At 35.0% G+C, this 20,415-nt stretch overlaps 1 protein-coding gene across 1 annotated transcript; it reads left to right on the top strand.

The window, feature by feature from the left end:
* Positions 1-1,019: 1,019 nt before the first annotated feature.
* LOC105151241 (Posterior sex combs) lies at positions 1,020-14,588 on the top strand. The gene is made up of 6 exons (XM_087413777.1): positions 1,020-1,159; positions 5,872-6,021; positions 6,108-6,198; positions 6,323-6,426; positions 6,525-6,913; positions 7,180-14,588. The coding sequence occupies exons 2-6, from the start codon at positions 5,907-5,909 to the stop codon at positions 10,570-10,572; spliced, it is 4,092 nt and encodes a 1,363-aa protein (XP_087269903.1). The 5' UTR covers positions 1,020-1,159; positions 5,872-5,906; the 3' UTR covers positions 10,573-14,588.
* Positions 14,589-20,415: the final 5,827 nt, after the last annotated feature.

Raw genomic sequence — 20,415 nt, 5'->3', positions numbered from 1 at the left:
GAACCGGCAGAGCCGGCAGAGGTAGTAGAGCTGGTCGCAAACAGAACAGTGGCGAAGGACAGGAAAGAGAGATAGATGATGATGGAGGGAGCCGGCAGCCGGCAGTCGGCAGCCGTAGCGAGAGTGCGAGCGGAAGAGTAGGGGGAGAGCAGAAAGGGTCGGAAAGGACTGGAGGAGAGAAAGCCCGAGAGGGGAAGAAAGGGCATCTCCCGCTCTACTCTCCCATTTAGTTCGGTATGAGACGTCGTCGGTGGAACGTACTGTTGCGCGTTCTCTCTTTGCTCGTGTGGTCCTCGTCGTCCCGCGTCGAGAGCCGTGCCTGCAGCAATCGTTAGTTCGCGAACGCGCCGCGCGGCGCTGCTCATCGGCACCCGTAACTTTGTGACCGCTCTGCTTACTGCTGTTCGTCGCAATTTCCTTCGTTCCTGACCCATCCTCGTTGTTGTCGAGGAGCTACTTGGAGTTACATACTCCACGCCAGCTGGCAGCGTCTTTTCGAGTCATTCGATTTCTCCGAGACAGTCGCCTCGTGACGAGGCGTAAATCGGTACGAGCATGAGATATCGTCTAGATCGCGGTTGATCGGTTCGGCAATGACGCGCACGACGAATGGCGAGATTGCGCTGTACCACGCGACATCATAGGCTAGCCACCCTGCACAAAGAGAGACCGGGAGGTCCGGGAGCAGGGGACAGAGGACAGGGGAAAGGAGGGGAGGGGGTGAGAGACGTCATTTCTTCGATGGCTCCGACGCCGACGCCGACGCCGATGCCGATGCCGACGCCGACGCCGACGCCAACACCAACACCAACACCAACACCAACACCAACACCAACACCAACACCAACACCAACACCAACACCAACACCAACACCAACACCAACACCAACACCAACACCAACACCAACACCAACACCAACACCAACACCAACACCAACACCAACATCAACATCAACGTCGACCGGTCGACTGTAGAACGTTCCGTACTCTCTGTTCCGTATGTACGTACTACATATGTATGTACATTACATCGTAGTGTTGTCGGCATCGTTGTGAGAAGTGTGGCGCGTGTTAGGACTGCTGGGAGCACCTAGTTAGGTGCATTCTTCCTTGCCTCCGCTGACTGCTCCGACCACTCCATAAGCTCGCATATTCGCACGTAAGTACGATGTATCGATACGCACATCAAGTACACCACACTCGTATACATGCACGATACGTCACATCGCCGCCGCCACCGCCGCCGCCACCGCCGTCGCCACCGCCGCCGCCGTCGCCACCGCCGTTGCCACCGCCGTTGCCACCGCCGTTGCCGCGCCGGTCTCTGTATACGGTGCATACTTGTATACAGAGAGAATTTGCGTTTGTTTTGTGTACCGGGAGATGGAGCAACAGGACGGGACGAATGGACGAACGGACGATCGGGATGATGTTCTCTTCGTCTGTTTTCTCTTATATCTCACATATGATCCTTTTTGTCTCTGTATCTTTTTTTCCACACATACAGCTTCTCTTCTACTCTTTCTCTTTTACTTCTCTTTCCAGTACACATACTTGCATTTATGCGTTTCTCCTTGTCATTCCGCCTTGTCCTCGATAGAATCATGCAAGATTCACTCGTCTGCAACAAACATTTTGGAGTAAGCATCTCTGGTGAGATGCATTATTAACTGTTAGCTGTCGATCACGAAATATTGAGATGAATTTTCTAATTTCATAGAAATATATGCTCGATAAGAACGCTTCCTAAAACTAAACGCATTTAGCAAGTATATTTCGTTGCTTTTTTTTATTATTCTATGAATGTAAGTAAAATAGTGAATTAAGATCCAATAAAGTATAGGTTTTACAATCTTTGCTTAGGATTTTAACCTTTATTCTATCTGTTTGTAAATTGTATATGAATAATTGAAAAAAGTAAAATAAAAGCTAATTTTTTGTTTCGAGAGAACATAGTATTAATAAACGAATTATTTTCCTATGAAAATGTTTCATGATTACTTATGATTCAAATAGTAAAGTATCTATAGTGTAGCTTTAAAAGTTTTATAAAGATTTGTACTTTTCAAAAATAAAAAATAAAGTATATATGTGTGTGTGTTATGTTTTGTGTGTGTACGTGTGTGTGTGTGTGTGTGTGTGTGTGTGTGTGTGTGTATTTTCAAGAAAAGTTTCAAGTTCAAAGTTTAATCGATTCATATTCGATCTTCCGTTCATAATCGCGAATTGGTACTAGACAGAAAAGTTTTCTTATCTTTCCGCTTAACTTAAAAAAGCTAAGTTAGTAGTCGCTCCCTCGTTTTATATGGCCTCTGATCTCTTTAATCTGAGGATGTACGGAGAAGCAGAGAAGACTATCGATATTTCGTATCAATATGAATCGAAATACGCAGTATCGATACGGCAATATATTGATTGAAAATGATTCGATATTCGAGAATATTGTTACTTCTTCTTTTGCATGTTTTATTATATAGAGATGTGCAGAGAGCCAAAACTTTCGATTTTAAAGAAAAATAAAAAAAAATCACTAGGTAAATTCACTAATTTATCAATAAAATTATAAATACTTTAATAAATTTATACATACGCAAATGAGAATGGAAAGAGAGATTGATGAGAATAAAAAATTATGCATTTATACATTTTATACAGTACATATATTTGTCATTTTATAACTCATCATATAACTCTATCAACTAACAAAAATAATGTGAAAGATAAAATTTCTTTTAATTTTATTCATATTCATAATGACGTTGATCGCGATGTCATAAATTGTCCCCGAATTGGCATCCTTGCTACGTTTATGTGGTTGAATTTTGGAAATACAACATTTGTATCGAATTAATTGATATCTACGTTTCAGATTCGATATGCTACGATACAGAAACTAAAAGTTTCGATGTAAATATCGAATATCAAAAAGGATAATGATATCGATAATTAAATCTATTTTACAATAAGATCGCAAATCGTAATCCGTAAGAAATTAACTAATTATTGGCGATTGTTTTTCTCATATTCAACTGTGATTGATCAATTTTTACGGCTTATAATTTTCAATTCTATTGTAGAAACAGGTATTGTCGCTTTGGTTTTAAGATCATCGCATGCTTCGTACTTTTCGCAAGTATTATATAGAGCCACTTACATATAAATTTATAAATGTTGAAGCGATGCTGCTCGAGCGACTTGGATCATTTCTTTTATCATGAGAATTAAAACTGATCGCTTAAGTCAAGCGTGTCATGTTTGACACATTTTCTTGCGTTTGTCAAAGCAATAACAATGTTATTTTCATTGTTTTTCTTGACCATAAATTAATTCAGAATACATGCATTATTACGTAACGAACATAAATTGGCATAAATATCTTGTTGAAAATATGAAATGTGAAATGCTTATTCCGACAAGTTTCCGATATGAAAAAAAATCTCAAGAAATAAAGAGGAAATCGTAGCTTGTCGCGTCGACAGAATCATCACACATCTCGGATTAAGGCAGTGTCACGCGACAGATAGAAAAAAAAATAAGTGCATCGTTGCTTTGAGCAATAGCCAATGCTCCGAGAACTCGCAACACAAAGGCCGCCTTCAACGTTCGCTTTTACGCTCATTTTTTTTATGCGGTGCGCTGCGTCGCACACACGGAGTTGACACGAAGATGCTCACAGCACGTGCTAATTTCCGAAGCACGTGTGTTTTTTTGTACATATCAGTGATTCCCATTGCATTCATTGCGTTACATGGACACAGCGAATTTTGAGACTGGTACTTTTATCAAGATTTTTTTACTTTTTGCTATATAGTTTTTTACATGATGGAGTATTCGATGACATCAATCGAGAATGTCATTGCTGTACGCTTGGTCTCAATTGCAATCATTTCCCAAATCCAAATTATATAAAATATAATATTTATCAGTGTCACATATTATAGGTTTGATTAGAAGATTCTAAATATAATATCAATATCGAAAAAATTAAAATTATAATGAATAAAATGGCGATGAGTAAAAGGTACAAGAGATTATTTTAAATCTCTAAACTGTGTACTTTTCGGTTTTGATAATGACATGTTTAAAAAATAATGACATGTAAAATTAATTTGTAAAAACAATCGCATGTATCTTTACTGTCTACAAGACTCGTAGGTCAGTCTATTAAAACTAAAAGTATAGTAAGCAAAAACTAAGAGTACACGTTTATATTATCATATAATCATCTATTATGACATCATCTATTATGACATTATTAATATTTGATTGTGAGATATTATTTGGAATATATGTATCCTTTGTTCAGTTTCGGAGCTCGCGCCACGTTTTCGCGTTCCCGCCTTTCATTTGCCGTGGTGAGAATTTCGCTCCTCTTCTCTTGGAGCAGTTCGGTATAAATAGACATAGTACTAGACATCGCAAAACGCGATATATGTATACTCGAGACGTACTTCAGGAGCGCAGTAATGCGAGTTCCCTAAAGGTTCCCGAAAATCTTTTATGCCTTTTTCTTATTTACAATTACAATGTTTACACAATACTTGACTTCCAATTGTAAACCACGTACACGCTTTGATCACATAAATAGAATTATATTATTTGCGATGCGAATGCATTTTACAAAACGTCTTACGTCTTCTTGTTCCAATTTTTTGATTTTTTTCAATTTTCTTAGATTATTCCTGAATTTTTTTTTTTTTTATTGGAGATGGGGAAAAAGATGGAGCTCGTATTGAATAATGGACGCTATGACAAAAAGATGCGTTTCAATGTAAATGGCGGAATCTGTTCTCTTTGGCGGCACACGTATTCGCGTTAATAACGATACGCGTGTTATTGTTTATCAGTTCGGCGATATGGAACTTCCATGCTTGTGCATGCTGCTAAAAGAAGAAAAAGGGCAAGAAAAATTGTAACATTCGAAATTTTTCACGTATCTAACGAATGTTATGCGATAACTAGGTGAGTCGGAGTTTATCGTCGGGCCACAAAATACCGCGATATTCGATCAATACCGTCAGGTATATTCGACGGGCATGCACACACGCAAATGTATATCACATTGCAAGGGACGTTTGGAGGTTTAACCACACCGGTGGGTAAGCGGAAAAATGGAAAGGACGACTCTAAACAGAGATGGAAATAGGGAACGCGTACCCGTATATATATGGACGGGCTTGAGCGGACTTTAGGGAGAACTGGCGGGCAACAATGGGACAACCAGATAGCTACCTGAGAAACCTTTGGAAAATTCATCTAGACATAATGATAGATCGTTGGCACTTTTGTATCAAAAAACTTAAGTTTGCGAATGCAGCTGCATTGGGAAATTTAAAATATTTTGAAAATGTTAAGAAAACATCACGAAAGACTAGGTTTTTTGAACTTTTCGATTGGACGATTTCGTACTTTCTCGATATTGTTCAAGAAATCATTGTCTCATTAATTTATAATTCTCATCTATACCTATATAGTTCCGTGCTTATTTAATATTTGAATTTTTTTTTTACATATAATTATGAGAAATGAACAAATTGGAGTTTTGTAGTTATATTTTTATTAATTCTGTTATATTACAATACTTTCTTCTAACATAGAAATAATATATACAATGTTTTTTTTTTTTTCATAAAAGGTAACAACTAAAATTTTATAGTAAATTAGGGAAAATGATTAAATGAAATAAATTGCTATAAACATATGTATCTAAGACGTTTTGTAAAAAAATGATATGATAATTGTGCAATTAAATAGATATACTACTGCTTACATATTAGAATAATTCCAAATAATTATAGCTAATTGAACACTCTAATATTTAATTTAAATATTGAATTAACAAGTTGATAATGATTGCATTTTTCTTTACAGACTTCGTGCTTGACGATTTATTTACACACGAAAAAATGGCGAGTATAGGCAAAAGGACACTCTTGCGTGATATCAATCCACATCTAATATGCCTATTATGCCGAGGTTATCTCATAGATGCCACAACCGTGGGGGAGTGTTTACATTGCTGTAAGTAAAATCGAAATTTAAGTAGCGCGCGCTTAGATTTATTTATTGGATTGACACTATTAATATACTCTATTTTTGTTATTCAGTTTGTAAAAGCTGCATCTTGAAGTATCTCAGTACTGCAGCGCATTGTCCATTGTGCAAACATGCGATCAACAAAGCGAAGCCAAATTTCAAGTATGATTATAATTTTTTGATAATTTATACAAAGATTTACTCCATCTATTCGAATTTTTGTAGTGATAATAAACGATCAGATTATTACTTCTGGAGAGTGTTTAAGATCGTAATTTCTTTATAGAGCTGACAAAGCGTTACAAGATATTGTATATAAATTGGTGCCCGGGTTATATCATAGGGAAATGTTAAAGAGGAGAGAATTTTACAAGAAGCATTCCGAACACGGTAATTGATCGTTCTAAGTTTGTATATCAATAAAATAATATTCTAAACATTAAATCTTAAACAATATATGTTGATTAAATTAATTTTCAAACAATTAGCAAACTTGGCAACGCCGGAGCAACGCGGCGAGGATGTAAGCGGACGTTTAATATTTAATCCAGAGGATGTAGTGAGTTTGAGCTTGGAGTATCTACCACCTGGAGCAGATCCATTGACTATATTGAGTACCAACGACATGGATACAAATCACTTAAACAATTCAAATAGTACTAACAATAATAACAGTAATTACAACGATAATATTGTTAACAATAGAAGATATTTGCAATGTCCGGCTCTAGTAACTGTTGCACACCTGAAGAAATTTATAGCATTGAAGTACAGCGTTGATGTAACGAGATATACCATCGAGATTTGTCATCGACGCGCGACACTTCCCGAAAACTGGACTCTTATGGACGTTGCTTATATTTATGCATGGAAAAGGGTTTGTATCATTACTTAATTTCTTCAAAATCTAGCTTTTCGATTTTTGCGAAATAGAATATATAGCAGATATATAAATTTGGTCAATGAAACAACAACTAGACTAGAGTAATATGAGATTAGATTAAGATTGAGTGATTATATATGAGGCTAGATTATATTCTTGTAGCATATATATCTGTTATAATTACACTGCCTTATAATTCACATATTCTGTATCAATTATATACAAGAATTTTATTATTATTTAAATTGTCTTTCATACAGATTGCACCGATGAGGTTTTTTTATCGAGTGGCACAAGAGGAACAACGACTCGAAGCACCGTTGCATCAAAGACCATCGACTCCGGGACTCGGAGCTCGGGAGTGTTTGCCACCGAGTGAACAGCACAACAGTAATTCAGAGAGTAATCCTGTTAATCATTTAGAAACTTCTAGATTAGAAATTAAATCTATGAGCGGCAGTGTTGAAACAGTATCAGCAAAAGATTTAAACGAGACTGCCAATGACAAGATAATCTCATCTGTGGATCAGCAAACAACAGTCAAGCTGAACAAAGAGAAAGACGAAGAAAACAAAACGATAACTGCTGTGTCCGTAACGTCGTCGACAGTAACAATAAACGTCACGAGTACGGTGACGACCACTACGACGAATGCATCTCCTTTATCAGGGACGAACACGTCCCCTTCGATAGATGATTCGAATAAGCAAATAAAGAGTCCAATTAAAATACTGAAGAATCCAGACGGAAGATACGAGGTGCTTAAAAATTCGACCTCTGTTACGGATGTCAAGAATCCTACGAATCCTGAGTTTAGTGTTGTGAATTCTAACGGTGTAAAGATAACGCTGAAGCAGTGTTCGCCACCGCAGAATAGTAGTGCGAAAAAACCAAGAGTCATTAGCAATATTCTATTGCGTTGCGCCCAAACGGAGAAAGATACGCCGCAGTCATCGAGCACGTTAATGATTGAGCAATTGCAGCAAGAGCAAGATAAGGACAAACTTATCACAACGAGTCCGATACTGCCAGGTAAACAGGAAAAGCAACGACGTAAAGTAACTTTCGTGGATCGATCTCCGACATCCGAGAAGACTTCTCCTATTACCAATGTTACCATGCCGAAAACTGCATTAAAAAAACCGGCGGAACAGCAGGACAAGAAGCAGTTCCTACAAGGTTTTCAATTGACCGCTAGAGAACCATCAATGTCGGATGATAGTAAGCCACTCTCTGGAGACATTAGTGTTGCAATCAACATTGAAAAACGAATATCGAAGATAGAAGAATCTTTTAAAAAGAAAGACTCTGAAATCAAGAAGAAAAAGAATGACATTGAAAACACCGGCTCGAACGCGAATGATAGCACTACTATGGCAAATATAATTGCGAAACGTGTTGTTGATGAACGCACGTGTAATTCAGGAACGAGTTCAAACAGCACGAATATCGCGAGCAGCAATCATGTCGCCAAAACAGATGTATACACCTTCCCCAGCGATTCGTCAATTGTTCCAGCTGGAGCGGTCAAGAGGAAGTGTCCTCCGGGTGTACCGATTGCTGACTTGAAGCGTCGAAAAGCACCACAACTAGTACAGAAACAGGAAACTAACAAGAAACAAAACGTTTCCCAATGTAATTCTGTTATTAACAAGCATACTTCTTCCATGGAACATGTTCCTATGAATAGAACGATCAATGTGATAGGAAATCAAGAGATCGGATCGAGCCGTACATCCAATGTAAATAATACGAAAGTATCGACTGGTCCATTACTTTCAAATGATACTAGAGACCTACTAGTGGATGGTTATGGCTTGAATATTCCAGCGAGTTTGAGCATAACACTAACTTCACCCAAATCTCCGGGAACTTCTGGACAATTCGTCGAATCCAATGATTCCAGTGATAATAATCGTAAGGTCGCGATGGGCAAAGTAAATCCCAGCATCACGTTGAACGACTGTTCGGTCGATCCACGCGTGCTGAAAGCTCTAAAAACTGGACAGATTAGAATGCCAACTACTTCGCCGAAAGTTAAATCAACAACAGCAGTGACGGCGACAACAACGATAGTAACGGCGGCAGCGGTAAAACAGACGATGACTATGATGATGACTGATTGTGGAGAGATAGCAAATCAACAACGCATGATACCATCTGCTGCCAAACGAAAAAGAGAATATGAATCATCCAAGGATATTTTGGATTTGAGTGGAGGCAATAAAAAGAAGGACATACATCCTCTGAGAATTCCACAGCCGGGGACAAAACTTAATAAGACTAATAAAGTTATGGTAAGTAGAGATAATATGCAACCAGGAGGTGTCTCCGATCAAGGTCAAGTGGTGACGCTGATGAGTGGTCACAAATATTATCGAGCGCCGCCAGGCTCTTTGACACCTGCCGCTCATCGCGTCAACGATTGCCCGTTATCGACATCCCGTACACCTGTTTATGCGCCGTCTTTCAGCCTTAATCGATCAAATTCAGATCTTTCGTCTGTCTTCCCGAGTCTGCCGAGTCTTTACGCTCTTCATCAAGCGCCAAATCTTCAGCAATTTCAAATGGATACAGCACGGTTGAAATTGCGACCTATTGTAGGAAGTGGAGTAATGTCTGCGATTGGAAATGACAATCTTAATATTAGTGGTATATCAGGAAAGAGTCATTTGGCCGCTCAGTGTGCACCTATTAAACCCGCAAGATCTTCTGTAGCATCCTTAGCAGTTCCCATCAACAAGCAACAATCTACTGAAAAATCCACAAACATTAACGTTAATCGAACAATCCCTGTTGATTCAAACAAGCCTCTAGCTTTTCACAACAATGAAGCTCTCGAATCTACAGATGAAACTCGTGTCCAAAAGAGATACTCTTTGAATGTTGAAAACACAAATAATAGGTTCTTGTCGCGGAGTAAATGTGCAAAAAATAATGATCAAGCCACCAATGAGACAACCAGGAATTCGAATGTGAATTCGAATTCCGAGTCCAAAAATGAAATCATTAATACTAATGATAATTTGGTGCAACAGCATCGCGAAGCAACGAGTCCTAATATCGTATCATCAACGGCTTCACCGTCACCACCTCCTGGCAATGATGGCATGATGAACGCGAAAAATGAGGGTAGCGCTAAGAATGGTAATATCAACGACAATTCGAATGGAAGTAATAATAAACAAAAGAGTATCAGTTCCGAAGTGACGTGCAGCAAATCGCCGGATAGTCCGGATTCCAGTTCGATCACAATAGAGAATTCGGGAACAAGTAAGAGCTCAATCTTAACGGATCGGGAAATGCCAACGGATGCCCACACGTCGTTAGATACGATTAAAGCTTCGGAATCAATCGTGAATCCAGATAATAGTATCGTTGATGATTCGAGCATTACTGACAACAAGAATAAATTTACCAATAAATCAGAAGCGAGTGAAATCGCGGAACAATTGACCTCTGTGCAAAAAAAATTGCTAGCAGTTTTTCCTTCAACTGATTGGGCGAAGAATCCTGTAGCCGCTGAACACTTGGGAAACTTCCTCAAGAGTTTGAATGCCACGATAAAAAACGAGGAATTTGTCGAAGGATCCAAGACAAAGAAAATTGACCAGAAAATTAACAGAAATGATGATAATAATAAGAAGCGGTAATGACACATCTTTCATGAGATTGAAAGATTTTTCAAAATAATTTCGAGCGATCGTACGATTCATAAGATATTGCAAAAATGATGTCAGGCTTATATCATTTTATGTGTAATGGACTTTATTTTGATTAGAATTCATTCCGAACAATTCCATAATACATGTCCAGGATTTATAATTTTGGCTTTTAGTTTCTTTTATCTTGATTAAATCTTTTATCTTAATTATCTTCTTGTTATAAGCTGGAAGTTTCATTGAATTTTATCTAGTTATCTCGTATGCAGAAAACAATGATGAGAAAAATATATGGCCTGCCGAGTACAGAATTCTAAGACGCTGTCACAAATCGGAAGATGCATAAAATTATTTTTAATTGAAATATGTACAGTCACTATAATTCATGTGAGAAAAGATTTTTACAGATGAAAATAACTATTTCGTTATACGTATATTATAGAATACATAAAGTATAGTGTAAAAAACAATAGATCGAGAATATTATTTTTTCAAAATTTGTAAGAATAAATCTTTCACATATACTGATCTACATATAAATAATCTACATAAAGTAATCTATACACGCAGACTATACACATTACTAGTTTGAAAACTTGTAACATTCCAGAAGAAAGAATCCATTAATTATTTTTTTTAATTTGAGAAGTTTCTTCGCTGATGCACACACACACACACACACACACATATAAAAAAAATCTTTTTAAATCAATGATTTAACTGATTAATATTGAAATTGCAGGGAATGGAACTAACTCGTTATTTGTAACAAAATTATAGTTACTTTTTGGTAACTGCGTTACTTTTTTTTTAGTAACTGTAATGGTAGTTACATATTTTGATAACAGGAATGAAATTTCACAATTACTTTTATCGTTATTTTGCGATTACGGTTTGATTGGACACAAGCCACTCATAGTGCTAGAAAGCTCCTAAGCACCTGTCCACTGTGATAGATGGTCGTCGATTTTTAACGAAAAAATAATGTAAAGTTACTTTCTCAAGTAATGATAATTATAATGAGTTACGTTTAACATCGATAACTAGTAATGTAATTTGTTATTTTTAAACAGTAATTTTCCATTCCCTGTGAAATAGCTTATCAGCAAATGAATTTACATCTTTTAAGGCAATGTTTTCAACACTTTTACTACTAAAGAATCCTGATAAAAGAACTAGCTCAATATCTATCGGATTGATAACACTCCAATCTCTATATTCTTAACATGTTCGGGACCAAACTTCTTATTCTTAACATTTTTCTTCTAATAGTCTTATTCTAATGCATATGCAAAAAAATGAAGTCATTTACGTGTAAGCCTGAGACACAATTAAAGAGTGAGACAGAAACAGAGAATAACAGATTTCAAATTAGAAACCGTATGTTTAATATACACGATACTTTCCATTTAAGGACATGAGTCAATATAAGTATCGTTTTGTCTTTATTACTCATCGAGGAAAGATAGAATGATATTTGTATCAACTTGTGTCACTCCACAGTTTCTGATAAGTTAAAATCTGCTATTTTTTGTTGCCTGTGTTTTTCAATTGTGCATCATTCATTTCCTTACTCTACGTATGATTATGTGTATGGCTACATACAAATACAAATATAAGTAATAAATATACAGGATGTTTGAAAATTAAATGTGAAAATTTCGGGAGCGTGTAGGAAATCGATAAATTAAGAAAAAAAGTTCTAGAAATATGATCGTTTTTGCTTCATTTTGTAGAAAATTGCAAAAAAGAAACGTAACTTGGTTCTCGCACTCTCTCTGAAATATCATCATTGAAATTGTGCACGAAAACAATAGTAATAATTTTCAGGTGAACACTTTTTTTGTTTGTTTACATTTCTGCCTCTCTTCTGTAAATTCGTCAGTTACTCGTTAGAAATCATCGAATGAATTACTCCTGTTACAATATACCGTGTACGATGGATTGGATGTGGAGGAATAGTATCTTGGCCATCCTGATTACCTGATTTGACACCACTAGATTTCTTTGTGTGGGGAACTCTGAAGCAGGAAATTTATTCATCGTCAATCAACTCAAGAGAACAATTGATAAATCGAATCGAGATTGCAGTGCATCAAATATCATCAGATCAATGTTTGGCTACAACACGAGCTGTACTATGCTTGCATTGCTGCAAGAGATCAACATTTTGAACAATATCTACATTAAACAAGTGAATAAATACAATGTGAATATAAGTAATGAGAAAGTACAAAAATGAAAACTGTGTTTTGTCTTTTTTACGATTTTCTCTAAAACGAAGCAAAAACGAGCATGAGATAGGACTTTTTTTCTTAGTTTATCGATCTCCTGCACGATTTTGGAATTTTGACATTTAAATTCCAAACACCCTGTATAAAATAATATGAAAAAATTTAAGAATATGGAGATTCGGTTGTAAGTAGCAGTGAATTATATCTGTTTATAGTTATCTAGAAAGATGATAAAAAGTCAAAGGTAGTTTAAGCTGAAACAAATTGCAAACCGTATTCGCATCCAATATTTCGCATTTTTTTTAATACAAGTTTAAAATCATCTACATACTAAACATACAATTTTTCTAATAACAAACCTTATTAGTTCATATCAAGTGCTAGGAAATTAAAAATTTCGAGCATTTTTGATCTTCCATTTTATACATCAGTACTCTGATTAAAATAGATATAGACTCGAATCCGAGAAGCAGACAGATTTAAAAACTAAAGATAACTATTACAAAATTTAAGACATGTTTATAAAGCTACAATTTTGTAGATAACATTTTATATTATTCTTATATATCGTATAGGAAGCAAATTTATGAAGAATGAATATAGGATCTTTCATAAAATTGTGAATTGTTAATAAAATATATTTTAATGTATCAAGCTTTTATTATCTTATCTATCTATAGCTGTCTATATATTTTACTATATAATGTATGTCGCATTAAATCGAATACGAATATTTTATATAGATGCGAATACAGTTCTATATACATATATACACATACAAATCCGAACAATATTCTTGGAAAATGAATCTTTTAACCAAGTGCTGTTAGTATCTTAAATTTATTTCTTATGTTACGTTTTATGTATTAGTAACATGCATAATATCAATATGTTGTATGATAATTATTGCATACGTTATGCGATCGCACGCAATGCATTTGTATTATATTAATTATTGTATTATTTTGGGATTGTATATATTTATAATTATTATAATAGCAAAAGAATGAGACAAGTTCTTGCCTCGAAATTTCTGTTACTTTATAAATCGGAAGCTCAGTTCAGTGTATTTTCTGTGTTTAAATATTAATTTACAATAAAAAGTAAGACTATGTATTATAATTTTAAAAAAATACATCGTTCATATATACTTGAATATACAATGAGTACACATCCTTATTGTGTGAATTCATTAGAATCGAATTACGTTCCTATTGTAAATTTTTCCTACAATTTTTATTCAAGTAATCATAATAGAAATGTGTATTTTACTTTTAATATTACATTTGGATGATGTAAAATAGTGAAACAGTATCTAGTAGGTATAAAAATTTTTATACAAGGTGTTTCTCTAAAAGAACAAAAATAGGAGCTGCATTGGGGGCATGGAATGGGTTAAGGGGAACAAAAAAATCTTACATCATTTTGAGATATTCGTTGTAGTTTTCGAATTAAAAAACGAAACATCTAGACCAATGTGCGGTGAAGCCACACCGCGAGAATCCGTGCTTGGAATTGGTGGACACCGCACATTGACTTAGATGTTTCGTTTTTTAATTCGAAAACTACAGCGAATTAGCGAATATCTCAAAATGGTATAAGACTTTTTTGTTTCCTTGACCCATTCTCCGCCAATGCGGCTCCTACTCTATTTTTGAGACACCCTGTATATATGAGTATAGTTAGTTTACAGTTTACATTATCGACATTTTGTCGTATATTAATTTGTACAATTTTTATGTTTTAATAAATTTCCCTCTAAAAATAAATAAATTTTTTCTATTTTTTTTATATTACCCTCAAATCTCAATTTATACGTAATATCATCGTTTCAATACCACCGACTGATAAAATTTAGGGGGGAGGGGTCTGCACTTTGAACTTCAAAAGATGTTTTTCATAGAATTTTGATATGCTAAAAATGTAAAAACTACTTGTTCGTTTTTTTCAATCATTCTCCATTTTTTGGAGAAAAATTTACTTTCAAAAAATAGTTTTTTGGAAGTAAATTTTTTATTAATTTTTTCCGGCTAAACAAAAAATGATATCAAGGTCTGTTTTGCGGCATTAAACTCAGAAATGTTCCAACAATACCAAAAATATTATTTCGATGCTTACAAAAATGTTTTATGCAAACCGCAAAATTGTAAAAAATTGTAAAAAATTGACAAATTTTGAAATATAAAATCAAATAATTTGAAAGAAAAAATTCGTAAAAAATATTAGGTTGGTGCGTATGAAATGTCGGATTTTTAAGTGAATACAGGGTTGGCCATATTCGACGGAAAGATGTTTTTTTTTTCAATCATGGGAAACGTCGTTACTCGATCTAACATCTCTGTCAAAAGTTACAGTGTTGCCAGATCTTTCCGTCGAATATGGCCAACCCTGTATATAAAACTATATCTTTTTTTAAAAGCTGTTTTAATCAAAATAATTTAATCAAAATATGCTCCATTTGTTTCAATACACTTTTCCCAACGAGATTTTAATGCATAGATGCCTGTCTTAAAGAAATTCTGATCTTTAGAATCAATAAACTCTGATATGGAATTTTTCAGTCTTCATTTTCTATCTTCATTTTCATACTGTTTAGCCTGTAAAAATGTTCTAAATGTTTAAAAAAATGAAAGTCGGTTGACGAAAGATCCGGTGAATAAGCTAGGTGCTGCAAAATTTCATATTTTAATTCATTTAATTTCGCAATTGTTTTGTACGACGTATGCGGCCGAGCGTTGTCGTGGAGAAGTATTGGGCTATGCCGATTAACAAGTGATGGGCGTATAATTTTCAATTTTTCATGCATTTCATCAATGTACTGGCAGTACTTTTCGGCTGTAATTGTCTCCCCAGTTCGAAGGAATGAGTAATGAATTACTCCAGTCACATTTCACCAAACTGTTATTAAAATTTTCCGTGGATGAAATGATGGCCTTGGAGTATGAGCACAAGCTTCATTCCTATCAAGCCACCGAGCACACCTTTTCCTATTGTCGTAAAGAATCCATTTTTCATCACAAGTAATAATCCGATCGAAAAATGACTCTCGATGAAATCGGGTTAGTAATGATGAGCATACGTTCAATCGATCCAGCTTATTTCGCTCGGTTAGTTTGTGCGGTACCCATTTATCCATTTTTTCACCTTGCCAATTTCAGAAAGGTGTCGCAATATCGTAGTATGGTCAACTTTTATTCTGGTAGCAAGTTCCTTTGTAGATACAATTGGATTCGTTTCCACCAATGCTTTCAGAGCATTCATTTTTCACAGACGTTTTGGGTCTTCTACGTTCATTTTGTAGGGAAAAATCATCAGACCGAAATTTTTCAAACCAACGCTGCACTTTTCGATCGTTAACAGTATTCTCCCCAAATGCCTGGTTTATATTGCGTGCAGCTTTTGCACCATTATTACCAAGTTTATACTCATATAAAAAAATTATATGAATATCGGTTGAATTCATATCCTTACGAAATTCAAAACAAATAACAAAATGGAACACTTTTGAGAAAATCTTCTTTGTTGAAATGTGACTCTGGCAATGGACAATACAATTATAAACGAGGTTATGCCAAAAACAAAGGCATAACGAAAACAGGGAGACAAACGTTCATATGTAAAGAAAATCCGACATTTCATGTGCACCAACCTAATATCTGACAATTTATACTTATCAAATAAATATCAAATAAAAAACAGGCGATTGAGAGCAGACAATGAGACACAGTTATTCAGAACTGAGCCGAAACGTCCGATCTCATCATGTTAGTTGTAAGACCTATTAAATGCATTGTGTAATGTATAACGCCTGAATAACTGCATTTCATTGTCTGCTCTCAATTGCCTTTTTTATTTGATATTTATTTGTTAATTTCGAGAGTTCAATTTTTATTCTGAAATTTAGTTAATTTATACTTATAGCTGTATGTTTCTAGTTTAAATCCTTTTTTGAAAAACTAATTTCCGACCTTTTGTTCAAAAGTTATTGAATTTAAAGTGCGAAGTCCACGCGTCACCTACGGCAACATCCTCTCGAGTCTAACACATAACCACCGAATATAGAAGCATGTTATGTAGTCTTTTTTGATGATTTCAAATCTTAAGTAAAAAATGTGCAATTTAAAATGGCGGATTCAATATGGACAAGAACTTTTTTAATTTGAAAGACTTACATGAAAATCGATATTTGATAGTTTTGTAAGTCTCTGATTACTATTATAATCACAATTGTTGGAAAATAGCAGATCCAATGGCGATCAATAGTAATTGTACACGGAAATTATAATAAGGTGATACAGAATAGGTAACGCTAAAATCACTATTCGGATTTTTTTAAAATTCTTGTCCTTCATTAGATCCTCCATTTAAAATTGTACATTTTTTACTTCAGACACAAGGATATACAGTAGGGACAAAAGTAGCGTCGATACCTTTGATCTTTTTCAAATAAGTTTTCAGAGTTCGGCATGTGTTTGGCGACCAAATGCCGTATCAATAATATTAGGAACCACCACTCAACAAAAAAAGATAAAAAAATCTTAACTTTTCAAAATCTTCCACCAAATCGATGATAATCAAATAGATCCACGCACGTAGCTTCATAAAATTAATTGCTGTAATCAGTTATTCAGGAGACATGGTCTTATATATTAAAAATAGATCGTTACACATGAATGTGGCAGATTCATACGCAAGATGTGTTTTCTTAAAAGAAAATACTACATTGCAAAATAAATTTCAGTAATTTGAAATTCATAAGTTATGTCACTTGATTTATATTCGTTAGAGTCTGTAATATATTAATACAATTTGATTTTATTTCATTTTATATAAGCAATATAAGCTTTGATCTAAAAATTAACTAATGTTACGTCCAAACCCTTGAAAATTTTAAATTTATGATCCTATTGGAGAGAAAAAGAGTGGAAATGATGAGGGTACTTGGAAGGACGGTCAGACTCTTGTCTCGCAGGTATCCGCACAGAAGTGAGTACCGTAAGTTGAACGCACCCTTTGTGCTCGTCTCGGAATATGGGTCCTGCAAAAACGCTATGACATCTATTTCCTACGAGCGGTGCAATCATCGGTCTAACTTTCAAGTCAAGGAATCTAATCTTTTTAACTCAGAACTGGACCACGTGTGATCCCTGAAAAGGCAAAGCTAATGATTACGAGGTTTGACGGTTTTAAAATTTAGAGAAAGAAATAAAAATTGAATAACATCATTTATTATTACTAATCTAAATTTAACACATTACAAGATTCAATAGAATTACAGTACAATTACAAAAAATAAAGGAAAAGGTTCTGTTTACACATAAACAGAATTATTATTACAAACTAATTTACACAGAATAAAAAAAAAGAAAAATTTACAATTTACTTGCCGACATTATTATTATTAACTATTTTACATATAATAAATCGCCAAAGAGTGAAATTCAGAGCGAGCAGTACTGACTGGTTTTGTTTTTAATCTATTTCGCGTATAGTAGGAAGGAGGAAAAAGGTTATAAAAGAATTTCATCGGAACTAATTAAATATGTATAGGCGGAATTTGGAAGGAACACTGGGATGAACGAGTGAGAAGGTTGGCCGGTAATACAAGTATTATTAGCATTTCTGATTTCGTGAGAAAAGATTATAGAAGAATTTTACGGGAATGAGATATGGATAAGGTGATCGAGGAAGTAGTACCGGGATGTGAACACTTAGTGACTGCTCTGGGAAAGGACTCTTAAGAAGAGGGGGTGTTGAGCGCGGGAATTATCCTGTCGATTCGTTGTAATGACACAAAAGAACATTATTTGAACTAGTGAATTATTTACTTTTTAGCGAATTAATTTAATTTCGGGACAAATAAATGATAATCCATGGATTTACAATTTTCTGCTATAAGAATGTTCGCATCAGATGTCGGAGCCCAAAGAGATGGTGAGTCATCACTCGAAAAGTCGCGCACAGACTCTAAGATTTTCATGAAGCGGAAACTATTTAACGTATAAAACATGATGAAACCATATACAGGGTTGGCCATATTCGACGGAAAGATGTTTTTTTTTTCAATCATGGGAAACGTCGTTACTCGATCTAACATCTCTTTCCCATGATTGAAAAAAAAACATCTTTCCGTCGAATATGGCCAACCCTGTATATGACTGACTAACTGATTGAATATAGACTGTGAAGGTAATGACTGATAGATCGCGAAAATGACTGACTGAGCAGAACCGAATACGGAATAAGAGAATGAAAAATAATGAGAGCGAGTCTCGCGGTGTCACGATTTATATTGAGAGTTTCGGAAGATGGTTCTTTGATGGGATGTGTTAAGTTGCAAAAAACCGGGGATTTGGGTTGGAGGAATTTTTCTGCTTTTAGTAGGAAATTTGTTTCTCGTGTTTCTACTGGCGAACTATTTCCAAAATTTGTTCCACTCGCATTACAAGTTTCAATTTCTTGAGAACTTATTAATAATACGTCATCCCTTTCTCTTTTAGATCTACGGTCACCCATTGGCGAGTTTACTTTAAGCTTCTCTAGAGAGTATTTCACTCATTGTTCCTTCCGAACGATTGATTATGATTTATTCGAAAACTCACATTTCTCCCTTTCTTCCGGTTTTTCTTTTATTAGATACTTGAACATGCGTTTTCTTGTCTATTTGCTCCAAATTTTATGATCATTAGCAAAAAATTAAAACCTACTCCTCTCATGCTATATTTATTTTACACATTTGGAAATGTGATTTTTTTATTTATTCAGAATCCCTGATTCGCATTTAGATATTATTTACTGAAACTAAATGTGTTTAAACCGAACTTTCACAACATGATTTGTAATCCTGTCATAAATTTTATTACCGTGGATCAGGCGATTCTAGGTATCTATGTTTTTGTCCATCTTTCCAAAATCGTTGGGAAAATTTTCAACGACACATTTCTTAAATATTGTCACGCTCGCCAATCAATGACCGTTAACGCTCGCGTTTTTTTTCTCGCATCTTATCTCAGTGATTACCTTGTTCGCGAAACGAAGAAATCGTGGAGTCCTGCCGGACATAATACCCCCCGTCTTAAAAAATGTTGGTGATGTTAAAACACAACATTTGCAAGAATAAATGAATTAAGAACGATTTCCTCATATAACGATCATTAGCATTAATCTATGAGTTTTATGGTTACGTTCGATTTTCCGTTTAAATAATTAATTTTGAAGAAAGAGGAAAGAGCGATGATTTTTGTAATCATTTCCTTGGTGCTTTTGTCTTTCTTGTTTTTATTCTAACACATAACTGTATATCTATAAGCATTCTTATATATACTCGAGTGCGTTCTCGCATGTGATGTCGTGTGCATGTATATTCGCACGTGTGCGAATTTGGTGCGTTCCTTTTGTTCCTGTAATGCATTCATACGTACAGTGAGAGTAAAAAATAGGAAATTTTTTTATAGAAAAGTCTTATTTGTAGAAAATAAACATTAATTAGCAATTTTATACAATGAATATATTCTGTTCTTACATTAACAAATGAACTTTGCATATATTCTTGATTTTAAAAGGTAAATTTCTTGACTGTACAAATACTTTTTGAGCATTC

This window comes from Acromyrmex echinatior, chromosome 15 (assembly GCF_024713525.1).
Source record: "Acromyrmex echinatior isolate Ae372 chromosome 15, ASM2471352v2, whole genome shotgun sequence".
Classification (NCBI taxonomy): Eukaryota; Metazoa; Arthropoda; class Insecta; order Hymenoptera; family Formicidae; genus Acromyrmex; species Acromyrmex echinatior.
This window is presented reverse-complemented; position numbering and strand designations above follow the sequence as displayed.